The following is a 13734-nucleotide window of genomic DNA, read 5'->3' as shown; positions in this document are numbered from 1 at the left end:
GGGTCAGACTGGAAGGTTGAGAGCAGACCATTTATTACTGCCAGCTCTCCCTTCAGTTTCCGGATGTAGTATCTTTTATTTTCTGTTTATTTATTTTTCCTCCTTTCCAATGTAGTATCTTTTACTCCAGTCAATTTTTTTCCTTTCAAATGTATTTATTTATCTTTCTTTTTCTGTTCATATGGTATTAACCTTAACATAGACTTAATTGATGTGTATTTGTAAATAACAGTGGAGTAATGTTTAGATGTATATTTTTATAACTGCTATCTCTCCACTTTTCAAATCCAGTATGTTTGTAACTCCAATTTCTTTTATTTAACACTTCAGTATTTTTATATGAGTGATGGCTATGAAGGAAAGTGTACCTGTTTTCTTGTGTTTTAATATTATGATAAAAATTATGATGGTGTAAATACGCAGATGAACCTATTCCTTTGCATTTCCAAGCTGAAGAAACTGAAATAGGAGAGGAAAGATGCTTAACAGATGTAGCACTCTTCTGAATCTAGCACACATCACTTTGCCTCACTAAAAATATGCCATTTATCTTAGCAAAGTCTCAACCCTATTCCCTGTGCACTAGAGCTATTGTAGACTTTGAAAATAAGGATGAAAATGTGTAGTGAAAATGAGCTTCAGTGCAGTTTAGATCACCTGCATGATTTTTTATTTTTTTTTCATACTACATGGAAATTTCACATGTTGAAAAGTTTCCATGCAATTGTGGAAAAGGATAAGATTCGGCCAGAAGACGACACTGATAATTACTGAAGCAACACTACTGATACCACAAGAAAGCTCTTCTCACAATATGTTCCCCGCTGCTTATTTAACCACATATTATGCACACGTGTACCTTAAAACTGGTTTCTTTGCCGTTGCTGGAAAAGCTTCGATTCATTATCAGTCCTATTGATTTCTCATCCTTCCTCACACTTGTTAAGCTTGTACAAATCTTTTTATTCCTGTCAAACTCTACCAGAGTGCTTGTAAATAATGAGAATGATTTTGCAGTGGCAAATCACAATCCTTACTGGTGATTCTGTTCCTGTCACACCAACCACTTTCCAGTCTCTTTGTGCTTCAGCTGTCTGTTCCCCACAACTATGTGATAGCCAAGTCTCCTCATTTCCTCTTCCCCTTCACAATCCAAGCTCTGAACCACACAGCAGACAGTTACCAATGCATCATGAATACACTAAAGTCAACATAAATGGAGTCACTGCATCACAGCTTCCTGTATGCTGAACACAGGATCTGTCTGAGGTATGATTATGCTAGAAAGGACATCAGCTAGAGTGAGCATGAGATTTCAACATATGAAGACGAAAACGATGAAGAACACTATTCACTTTCAAGAGACTATCTATATACCAGGCCAGCAATCTCATGCAGAGTGGCACAGTTACAGCACCACACCCTCACACACACACACACACATTATCCACAATCTTAGAATCTTGGTGGAAAGGGTTAGTCTCATGAGTCACCCTACAACAGTAAGGAAATTCTTCCCTCATAATGTTGCTGTCAAGATATAAGAGGTCACAGGACACAACTCATGGAAGTTTCTTGACTATGACCACTGATTCTCTCTCTCTCTCTCTCTCTTGATGGCGGTGCTGTGATGCCACCCTGCTGGAGGATATGATGCAATCTGGAGTCACGGTTCAATGTTTGCAGTAAGATCAACTACAGTAAACAAGAGATTTCAAGCTTATGAGGAAGAAAACAAAGAAGAAAGCTGGAGATTTACTTTATTGGAGTAATGTGCTGTTTTACCTATTCTCCAGTCCCTTAAATTTCTCCTTAAGGAACACCAAAACTTAACCCTTAATCTTCTTCTTGGGTCGGATGTTGGAGGTGTGGCCACACTTCTTCTTGCGGCAGTTGGTGGCCCTGGAACAAAGCAGCAACAATCAAAACGCGGTCACAATGAGACTGCAGCCTTAATAGTTTTCCTTAGTCAGTAGAAGTTCACAGCATGGTGATGTGTTGGGTAAGACACCTCAGTTGAGGGAACCTTCCGGAATTATCATCATGTTCATTATTTTTTATTATTATTTTATTTTGGTGGTACTATTTCATTCTATAAGTTCAACATTACATTAGTACCAATACTACATATATTCTGAAGTTCAATACAACGATGTTCTTTGACACCTTATTACTCCTTACATTTGGTAATATTTCATTCTATACATTCAACAGCTGACAAGCCCAAATTATACATTCTAAAATTCAACATTTCTACCTATCTTTGACACCTGTTACAACCAGGTACAGCCCATCCTCACACCTGCCACTGAATCAGGTCACCTTATCCCTAAGCTACCTCCTGCATAACCTATTGCAGGGCATAAATACAATGAATCCAGGCACTAACTGGTCAGCCACAGCTATCAAAATTCTATAGGTGGCCACCCCATTTAAACCAAACAGGAAAGGGAATAATACAACTGCCAACAAACTCACAAGCTGAGGAAGGATCACAAACCACATGCTAGGAGGAGCACAGCCAAGACAAACGGCACACAAGTATGAGGCTTGTAATATTCTGTGAGCTACCTCACAGACAGACCCACAGTTGCCTGGCATGGTACAATCTTTCTCGCTCTTTGCTGCTTCTTTTTCTCTGTATTAATGTGCCCCTCATAACACACTCTAGTAAAGTATTACACTTCAGGGTATTTCACTCCATATATTCAAAGGAAGACTAGCACCACCTGAACTACATACATCTTAAATGATGAAGTTTAATCCAACAATCCTTTCAACTTTCACACCTTGCTGCCTGAAGGGGAAGCCACAGGAACATCCTCTACCCTTTTATTTCTTTCTTTCGCTTCTTTCTTCAATGAACACCCAGCTCCTTTTAACGCTGACAAACATACTCTTCACCCTATCCTTCCATTTTCCAGGTAGCCTTGCATGTAATTTCACTCGTATGCTTTTTAAACTTATCCCTCCATCTCACCATAAGATTCACATCACCTTAGCATGTTTGCTTCCACTGATTCTAACCACTTGCTCCATCTGCTAAATTTCTATTCATACTATTGGAAAAACAAATGTATATTGATGAGAGAGAGAGAGAGAGAGAGAGAGAGAGAGAGAGAGAGAGAGAGAGAGAGAGAGAGAGAGAGAGAGAGAGAGAGAGAGAGAGAGAGAGAGAGAGAGAGAGAGAGAAATTTCTCCAGCAAATAACAGCCATTCCCAGTGCAGACTAAAACACACACATGCATAGCCATCACCAGTGGTAGAGTATGGCAGCATTTCAAAGTGACTCCTGTCGGCAAACCTTCACCAAAAATGATTACCCGAGTCAACTTGCAACAGCTATTTAACACAACCAAGGATGAATCAAGAAACCACCACTTGATGTAACAACCATAAAAAAAATTACAACTTAACATCCTTGATCAAACAGAAATGAAAGATAATGTTCATGAATCAGTTACGATGTTCAAACTCAAGCTCTAAGACAAACAGTGAAACAACCTGTGGAATCCCAGTGTCAAGAGAACCAGATAACCACTCCCAAGCATACCTATGTCACCAGAGATATGTCAAACCCAGCTTATGTTCTCAATTTCTTACATAACCAATAATCCTGTAGAATGCAAGTCAAGAGAACCAGGCAAGCATCCCCATAGGTACCAAAGCCACCCAATATATCAGACAACCCCAGTTCATTCATGGCATACAAGCAGGAGTGAAGTTCTTACCTGGGGTGAAGGCGGGCATAACACTTGCGGCAGATCATCTTGTTGCAGTTGTACTTTTCTGCTAGCAGCTTGAGGGAGGGCTCAATGACACCACCACGCAGCCGCAGCACAAGGTGGAGCGTGGACTCTGCACGAATACCAGGAACGTAATTAGGTCAGAAATGGAAACATGAGGATTATAAATGTCGGGGAATATAAAGGATGCAATCATAACTCCTTGCCATGTGATTATAGCTAGAAATGTAAGAGATGTGATTAGGTTTCCCTGCAATATAATTAAGTTCTTATGCAACATTGATTGTAGAAATGTAAGGAACATGATTAGGCCAGAAATGGCAGGAACGTGGTTAGAGCTCTATGCAATTCTGACAGCAGAAAAGTAAGGAATGTGAGGATTACTGCAAGGAACATAATGCTACATTTATCTGTTTAATCTAACTACATCTTATCTTGAAAAATGGCAATGACAACCTCCTTAGCAATTACTCTTAAATCTTCCAAAGCTTAAATGAAGACGGTGACAAAACACTGCGCTATCATGACTAGTGCCTTTAATCTTTAAACTCGAGGTACAAATAAAAACAAAATCACAACTACCACTGACATAACTGACAAATCAGCACACTCAAACACTGCACATCCTCCATCAAGTCTCATCCGCCATTACCTTTCTGGATGTTGTAGTCAGAAAGGGTGCGGCCATCCTCCAACTGTTTGCCAGCAAAGATGAGTCGCTGCTGGTCGGGAGGAATACCTGTTAAAGGAAAGCAAAGATTACAATGAAGTATTTCGTGGGTAGCTGTATTATGAGTTGACTGTGAGAGTGAAATAGCTGCTCTTTAGTTGTGTGACACTGAGGTGGTCTGTGTGTGTCCAAAGGACAAAGAAGCAAGGAGTATCTGGGAAGACGAGTGCTGGAGAAGGACCTACCTATGGATGCAGTGAAAGAAATGTTTTTAATATATATGACTGAGGAAGGCACAGAACAAGCACATTGAAGAAAGATGATTCATTGACATTATTTTCATCTTATATTCTTTATACACTGTCAATATTAACCCTTAAAATCCAGGTGGCTTCTTGAAACTTATCAACTTGAAATCATGCAAAACTAGACACTTTTCGATAGAGAATTTTACAGTACACGACACACAGCTAACTGATTTTAAGACAGCACCAGTGAAACTTAGTAAAAACATGTAAACTCAGCCTTAATAAGAGTAAATAAGAATAAAAGACAGCCATCGTATTCAGGGAGTTAAATAAGAACATAAGAAATAAGGGAAGGTGCAAGAAGCGACCAGGCTTATATGTGGCAGTCCCTTTATGAAGTATACCTACCTATTTCCACCTTTCATCCCCATCCATGAACCCGTCTAATCTTCTCTTAAAGCTTCCTAATGTCCTAGCACTAACAATATGATTACTGAGTCTGTTCCACTTATCTACCACTCTATTTGAGGACCAATTTCTTCCTATCTCTTTCTTAAACCTAAATTTTCAAGCTTGAACCCTTTATTTCTTGTTCTATCTTGGTTGCTGATCCTAAGAATTTTGCTTACATCTATCCCCCTGGTTATAACCCTTATACCACTTAAAGACCTCTATCAGGTCCCCTCTTAACCTACGTCTCTCTAAAGAATGTAAATTTAACAGCTTCAATCTTGCCTCGTAAGGAATACTCCTCATCCCCTGTATCCTTTTAGTCATTCTCCTCTGTACTGATTCTAATAGACAAAGACAAATGATGAAATGAGAACCTTGCCATCAACACTACAACATTCTCACCTTCCTTGTCCTGGATCTTGGCCTTCACATTTTCAATAGTATCAGAAGGCTCAACCTCAAGGGTGATGGTCTTCCCCGTTAGGGTCTTCACGAAGATCTGCATCTGGAAGAGAGAGAGGAAGTCAATAAAATGTTCTTGGCACTTCTGTACTAAGAAGCAAGAACACCAAGCACAGCACAATGGCAGAGACAACCAAACGTAACAAGAGTTTACACGTTATTTATTAATTAACCATACCTACAGGATATATAAAAGTACACGACAGGGGTCCAATAAGATTAGAGGTAGTAATATAGCAAAAGCAACCAGCCAAAGGAAATTTATAGATGACAGTGCTTCAACTCCACATGCCACCACCTACAATGAACATGGATAGACAAAATAAAAAGTAACAGAGCAAGTAAACTAAAGAATAAGTAAAATAAAAGTAAAACAAAGCAACAAACACCCAAATAAGGAACACATTTAAAGAGACTTGCAGGTCAGATTCAACCTCCCTACACTGTATTTGAGCAACTAACGAGTGGTTCCCTGTGAGGCAAGAATACTGGCACACTGCACTGTAAGGCTTCACCACTACCACCACCACCATCACCATGACCCAAGCCTTCATTTTTATCATCTATTAATTTTCTAATGCATTCTAGCCTAGGACAACAATAAGGCTGAAAATACAAGAGCCTACTCTAGTGCCACTCCCCAGGGTAGTCAAATGTATTATCCAAGATTATGAGGTGTCTTGAAACTTCCCTTGTGAGTTTAGTTCGTAAGAGGAAAAACAGAAACAAGCAGAAGGCAGGGAGCTCCAGAGTTTACCAGTACACATAAGAACATTAGGGAAGACTGCAAAACACTGCCAGAGTACTGAAAGTTTTTAATGTTTAAGGCAACAGGGAAAGTTTCACCAAAATCCCTTGAAGATGATGGCCAAGATTCAGTGAGGAGAGCCAGATCTCCACAAAAGGGAAGAGGAGCCAGGAAGTTAACCATTAAAACCCAGGTGCCTCCTTAGGATATACCAAAATGTTCCATTTCAACTCTAAATACTATGAAACTATATATCTTTAGAATGATAATCTTCCTAAACACACGTCATTAATTTTAAGACAGTACCCATGAAGCCTTTGTCAAACCGTGTAATCTTTGCCTAAGAGCAGAGGATAGCCACAAGATCCAAAGGGTTAAATAATCAAATATTTTTTTTTTTTTTTAGTTGAAAAGTAGACAGCACTGATAAATTTAGCTTGAGAATGACTGTAGCTGTAGCCAGGTGGTAGAAAATTTGGAGGATTCAAGAGCGTGAGAGAGAGCAAGTTGTTGTTGTGCACACACGCAACATCCACCTTGGGATCGAAAATGAAATGAAGTAGGAGGGAGCAGAGGAATTAGTCAGCTGCCTCAGACACTGCATTTCGGTGATATACTTAACAAGGAAACTTGTACACGACTTACAACCTCGGAATACAAATTAATTTACCCAAAAATCCATCTTCAACTTGTCTTTGTGCAGTAACGCCTGAATTATTAAGAAAAAAAAAAGCCCAGAAATACAGTACCAAAATATTAAAGATACAATAATAACTAAAGGCGAATAATTGTAACCTCATAACATTGCTTGGTGTAGCTATAAATATCCCTTACCCTATCCTATATGAGTATTAAGACCTTAATAGAGCCCCTGTCTGTACATTAAGACCCTAAATACGACATAGGCATGGCAGAACACGAACCCTGTAACTGCCACACACACACACACACACACACACACTCTCTCTCTCTCTCTCTCTCTCTCTCTCTCTCTCTCTCAATTACTAAGTATCTTAAACACTCATATAGACCTAAATATTCGCTGCTTACACTTACATGGCACACCAGAGACGGCCGGGGTTGAGATAACCCGACCTCCGCCTATCACATCATAGCAACCCAGCAGCACCAGCCATATTTATCTATAATCATCCAATTAAATGTACACTCCTCCTCCATTCATCCTCATCGTAAATATAACCCAATACATCAACTTTCGCTTCGCGCACTGGGGATGAAATAAAATGAAGGATGGAAGGAGTAAATAGTGATATGATGGCCACTACTAAGAATGGCGGCCAGCTTACCTTCGCGTGTTGTTGTGGAAAGAATGGAAGCAGCGCGGGACGGTTTGATAAGCCGTACTGCTCGACTTAAATTCCGGGACTGTTTTTTATTATTTTTCCAGTATAACTGACTAAATATTTCCCTGACATATAAAAAATGTAAAATTACTAATATTCAAAATTTACGAGGAAAATTTACAAATGTCTTTTTATTATTAACATTTTAGTACTTTTCTGCTACATCGGTATGGTTCAGTACCTCAAAAACTCAATTCCTCTCAGCTCTCTCCCTTTTCTACAAATCCTCGATCTGTCTTGGGAACTTCACATCTCATCTTTATAGCTCAAACATCTTCTTTGAAGTTATAAGCTTTCTGGGTCGTCTCTACCAGTTTTTTTTTTTTTTTTTTTTTTTTTTACAACCCTCCCTCTCCCCCCGCCGCTGCTAACTTTGTACAGGGGCCTTATCAGTCCATGTATGAAATACCCTTCACATGTATATAGGGCAGGGGGCGTCCACTCATACCGCTCTTTTAGACAGGGTAGAACCAAAAGCATTTCCCCTTATCAACTCCTCTCCAAATGACTGTCTTCAACCTCTCTCATTGCCGCGGTGTTGCATCTCTTGCTATCTTCTACCGCTATTTTCACGCTAACTGCTCTTCTCTGATTTTGTTAACTGTATGCCTCCCCTCCTCCCGCATACTCGCTGTACATGAGTTTCTTTCTCTCACCCCTATTTTGTGTACCTCTCTAAATGCAAAAGTTAGCCGGTATTCTCAGTCATTCAACCCTTTCTCTGGTAAACTCTAGAATTTCCTGTCTGCTTCTGTATTTCCTCCTTCCTATGACTTGAGCTCTTTCAAGAGGGAAGTTTCAAGACACTTATCCAGTAATTTTTGTCAATGGCTTCTTTTTAGGAAGTGAACCTTTTTTTTCCTTAGAATTTTGTTGCCCTTGGCCTTGGCATTAAAAATAAAGAAGAATTTTTTGTTTATATCATTCAGTGAAATTTTATGAATACTGCAGATATGAAGAAAAAAAAATAGTAAAATCTCTCATGATATACCACAGAAGGTAAAACATAAAAAAAAAAAAAAAAACAGCCTGATAATACATAATTTGTATCCATCAGTCAGTTTAGTTTGCTGTCACAGTTTAGGATTTGCATCCACTGACAGAAAACCTAAGTACATTTTACCTCCATTATTCTTTTACCTCCCAATCATTTCATTCACCACAAACAGCTGAGCTGAGGTATCCTCAGCTCTCCATCTATAAGGAATCCATTCTGTTCTTCACCTAATACTCCAGCTCTCTCAATTCATTTACACAATCTCTCATTCAACACTGCACTGAAAACTTTACCTACTGTGCTCACTAATCCAACTTGTTGTTACTCTTGTATCCTCCCTTATGCAACAGACTTACTCAGCACTCATTTAATTTCTTCAACACTCTCTCTTCATTCCATGCTTACTTACTTTAGTCATTCTGTCAATCACTATCTCACCCCCATTCTTGTAGAACTTGTACAGTATATCATCTGGACCTGCTGCTGTACCATTCCTCTGCCTTCTCACACATCTCTCCACTTCCTCTCTGCTGATTTTCTCATCCATTTCATCTGCATTTTCCTTTCCAGTGTCACACATCCTTCTCTCGCACCAAACACTTCACCTACACCACCCACTTCTTCCCAGAACTCTTTGATTGCCTCCCTTGTTCCATCCTTCTCTGCTACAACTATGTCATTCACTTTCAGATCCTGGGACTGTGGTACAAGCAGATGTGATGAATAGCTATAGGTAGGTGGAAGACAGGCACCCATCATCAGGCTGACAGAACATTTTGTCTAGCCACAAGGCACTAGTACTGGGAGCCATATGGAAATTTGCTGCTTGGTGTAAGGATGTTTCTGAAAAAGTGGATGACTGTAGATGGATGTGTATACTTCTGGCAGACTGTGATGCCAAGGAGGTTGAGGGCCAGGGCCTGCATCTACTAAGTGGTCTTATGAATCTTAGCAATGATGTCACAGTAACAAGAAAATTGCAAATTTTGATCACAACTTAAAAAAAACTATCATAAATTGCTTGTGTGTGTCATAAATCTGCATGGGCTGCTAAGACTGGGTTGACCCTGTCATGACATGCTGGTGTAATCATTAGAATGATTATGGAGAAAAAAAAGTAAATAAAAAGAATCTAAGGAAATAATACTATATGATTTAGACTGAATAAGTTTATTGACTGACTAGGTGATTGATACATCCTCCATGTAACAGAGAAACAGTAAATACATTTTACAAATCAATAAGCTTCAATACCTAACTTCATAACTAAAATTATCATCTTTGGTTTATGTTCTGAAGGTTTAATTTACAAGGCTAACTGCATTCACAACCTGAGAGGCAAGAAAATACATTATTTGGTTTAGACATTAGGTCCAACCTTGCCTGTTTACCACCTTTTGTGGCGTGGCATAGATGATTTCTGATGTCTTGTAGATAGTGTACATGTACACACACACACACACACACACACACACACACACACACACACATACTGTACACACACACACACATTATGTGTGATTCAGCTTACTTTTCTTTTTTTTTACAAAAGTATATATCAAATAAGACAGAACAGTTGTGAAGCAGCTGAGTGGGAGACAATCTGTTACAGGAAAATCAACATAAATTGAATTTATTACAATTTTTTGCAAACATGGATTTATTTAGGATTTCTACAGAAAGAAATTAGATACATCATGCTCTGTTAGTAGAGACCACTGTCTGTACTACTGTACCAGTGTATGACTCTTCATTGGGATTGTTTCTCTGTAAGTCCAAATCTGGTCTTTATAGATAAGGAAATGAACATGTAAAAAAAAGTTTAGGCAAACTTAATGGTGCCAATTTACAAATGTCAAAAAGGATATATATACCATTGCCACTAGTACTGTAAATGATATTTCTTACTGGTCTACATGTATCATACAAGCAAATTTATGATATGAACAGATTATCTTACTTCCATGAATCTGATGTTTTCTTTTAAAAGATTCCTAGAATGTGGAATGTACAAAATGAAAACAAACATCTAATGTTCTTTTTGCAAAGAATGAATAAAAACCTTAAGAAATGACAGTCAGTGACAAAGATATAAAATAAAACATGAATAATACAAATAACTGAACATTCTCTGGCCACTGTGATGCTTTATTCACACTGTCTTACACTATCACATGACAGTCTAGGCAAGCATTAGAGTTGCAGAATTATGCTGGGTATAGAACTGTGTGTGTGTGTGTGTGTGTGTGTGTGTGTGTGTGTGTGTGTGTGTGTGTGTGTGTGTGTTGTGTGTGTGTGCGCGCAAGAGAGTTTTATCGAAGTTAACAGCCATGATGGCTTCGTTTAATTTATTATTTATTTTTTTTTCTCCTCCTACCAAGGTAATATTGGTGATAATTCAGCTGCATCAGCAGGTGTGTAGATTCCGTGGAATTTGCACACCTGCTAACACAGCTCAATTATCACCAACATTCCCTTCCGAGGAACAGAAAAAAATAGTAAGTTACATGATGTCATCACACCTGTCAGCTGCAATAAAACTTGCATTTTTAATGGCCTACTCCCAATATCTATATATTCATTAGACAGTTTCAAATTGTTGTAGTGGGAGAAATACAGCCTCAAAATAATGGTATTAAAGATTCAGGCACATTAATGGAAATATCTTCTTTTTATTGTTATGCAAGTATAATTCGCTTCCGAATTGAAAGACTGTATTTATGTGAAAATGTGATATTTGTCATTAAATATTGTTTTCTATTAGTAATTACAAAAAATGACCAGGAATAATATGAGCAGTAAAATAAAATAATTTTTAATTCTTTTTTCTTTTGTGGGGTTGGCAAGGGAGAGGGGGGGTATGCTGCAAGCTGGAAAGATACATTACTCATCTGATAAATAAATTAAACCTTCTCAGTACAAAGTAATTCTATTGGACTTACACTGTTTACAATAAAAAGTACTACATATTTACAAGCATATCAGTAACTTTGAACCATTGGAGTGTTCCAGAGTCGCATTCACCTTCATACAAAACCACTGCAAATCTTAAGTTTCCCTATGAACACAGACCTTAAAGAATGTACGAGCTAAGCTCTAAATTCTGAAAATATTTGGCCATTATGTTATCTACACACTGCTTGCCTGCAATCAAAGTTCAAGTAAACACTAAGGCTTTATATATATATATATATATATATATATATATATATATATATATATATATATATATATATATATATATATATATATATATATATATATATATATATATATATATATATGTATGTATGTATGTATGTATGTATGTGTATATATATATATATATATATATATATATATATATATATATATATATATATATATATATATATATATATATATATATATATATATATATATATATATATATATATATATATATATATATATATATATATATATATATATATATATATATATATATATAGACACACACACACACACACACTCAGGATGTCCGAGAAGGAAGGTCACATATTCTCAGATATGAAAGATCAAGTCATTCTAGTTTGGAGATATTCAGTGGTCAAATGGTTTTAATGCCTTGGTTTTTAAGTTACAGGACATTCTAATATGAACATGCTAAGAGCTAGTGAGGGGGAGTGGGGGAGGAGAGGGCAGCAGTGGTGAGCAATGGCATCTTGAGGATGTTATTTGATTGCACATCAAGGTTTTCATAAATGAAGATATAATTGTATTAAAAAATGTTGTGGTAAATAATGGCTAAAACATCAGGAACATCATATGGCAACACCAACCAGCTGGACAATGCAGGACAGCCCGTGTGCACTGCCACATGTTACTGAGGTGAGTACATATTTAAATGTCTTTTGACTTCTAAACCACGGCGTTGAAACCATTTCACCATAGAGTATTTCCCACTTAGAATGACTTCATCTTTCATTTCTGAGAGTGTGTGACTTTCCTTCTGGGACACCCTGTGTGTGTATAACATATATATATATATATATATATATATATATATATATATATATATATATATATATATATATATATATATATATATATATATATATATAAGTGCACAACACTTTGTGACACTAATAAAAATGCACTTAAAAGTAAAATTTTAAGAGTGTCAGCACTCACATGAGACTCAGTACAAAGTTACCCGGCATATGTATTGTATACACAATGTGGATATTATGCATACAAACCTCTAGGTCCTCATTACTCCAGACAGGCCACACCAGCAATCCAGCACATCATATGATGGTGCATTTTAGTTGCACATTTTGCCATGATGCATCAAGATGTAGCATACATTGATATTCTTATGCAATCACTATCTTACATATTACAAAACACCATACTGTGCTACTTTGTATGATTTTCAAGATAACGAAAATAGCATCTGAAAGTGTCTGCTTACTCAAGACAAACAAACAGCTTCAGATGTACAATGTTATGGCATAAGATTGGTGGACTGAAAGATTAGTTGCAAAACCTATTTCTTAAACTATCTTGTCTTAAGCCTGTTATTTAAGATTTACTGGGAATGTTAAAAGATTGTTTGCATTCTATTACTTGAGATTTCTTGGTTGAATATAAAGCACTGTACTACATAAATTTGGCTCTTTGAAGGAGCAACTAGTTACAATAATCTGGAATACAACAATATCAAGTCATTTTGATATTTTCTACTGCAATTGCCTTTCAAGTCTGAAAATACAATAAAAATCCATTAATTCAGCTACCAAAAGTCTGGCAGATCCTACTTCCTTTTTTTTGTCTAACCAAAATAATTCACACCTGGATTTTTCTTTCAGGTGGTGGATGGCTGAACATGTAAAAAGATTCTTGCCCATTTTCATCCATACAGCATCAAGGACAGGGCAGTACTTATAGCATTAGACACTGGAGGAGGTGGAAACAAGAGCACCAGTATTGGTGTTGATGGGAATCCAGAGACAGAGATATGAGTTATGATGTGGGCAGCCTCAGAGTACTCAGTGCAGCCAACTGTCTAGCCATGAGTGTTAC

At 37.4% G+C, this 13734-nt stretch overlaps 2 protein-coding genes across 3 annotated transcripts in view; one reads left to right on the top strand and one right to left on the bottom strand.

The window, feature by feature from the left end:
* Positions 1-433, top strand: part of LOC135108481 (G patch domain-containing protein 3-like) — a 7834-nt gene extending 7401 nt beyond the window's left edge. The window contains exon 8 of the mRNA XM_064019540.1: positions 1-433. This exon is cut by the window's left edge and continues 1186 nt beyond it. The gene's annotated coding sequence lies outside the window, so the exon portion shown is untranslated.
* A 1310-nt stretch (positions 434-1743) lies between these two features.
* On the bottom strand, positions 1744-7676 carry LOC135108484 (ubiquitin-ribosomal protein eL40 fusion protein). 2 transcript variants are annotated; one of them, XM_064019545.1, is made up of 5 exons: positions 7635-7676; positions 5520-5622; positions 4399-4485; positions 3732-3858; positions 1744-1902 (listed from the first exon to the last, which is right to left on the bottom strand). In XM_064019545.1, the coding sequence occupies exons 2-5, from the start codon at positions 5620-5622 to the stop codon at positions 1830-1832; spliced, it is 390 nt and encodes a 129-aa protein (XP_063875615.1). In that variant the 5' UTR covers positions 7635-7676; the 3' UTR covers positions 1744-1829. The 2 variants fall into 2 exon arrangements, with proteins under 2 accessions (XP_063875615.1, XP_063875616.1); XM_064019546.1 differs by lacking the exon at positions 7635-7676 and adding an exon at positions 7384-7425.
* Positions 7677-13734: the final 6058 nt, after the last annotated feature.

Source organism: Scylla paramamosain, chromosome 17 (genome assembly GCF_035594125.1).
Source record: "Scylla paramamosain isolate STU-SP2022 chromosome 17, ASM3559412v1, whole genome shotgun sequence".
In the NCBI taxonomy this organism is placed as follows: Eukaryota; Metazoa; Arthropoda; class Malacostraca; order Decapoda; family Portunidae; genus Scylla; species Scylla paramamosain.
This window is presented reverse-complemented; position numbering and strand designations above follow the sequence as displayed.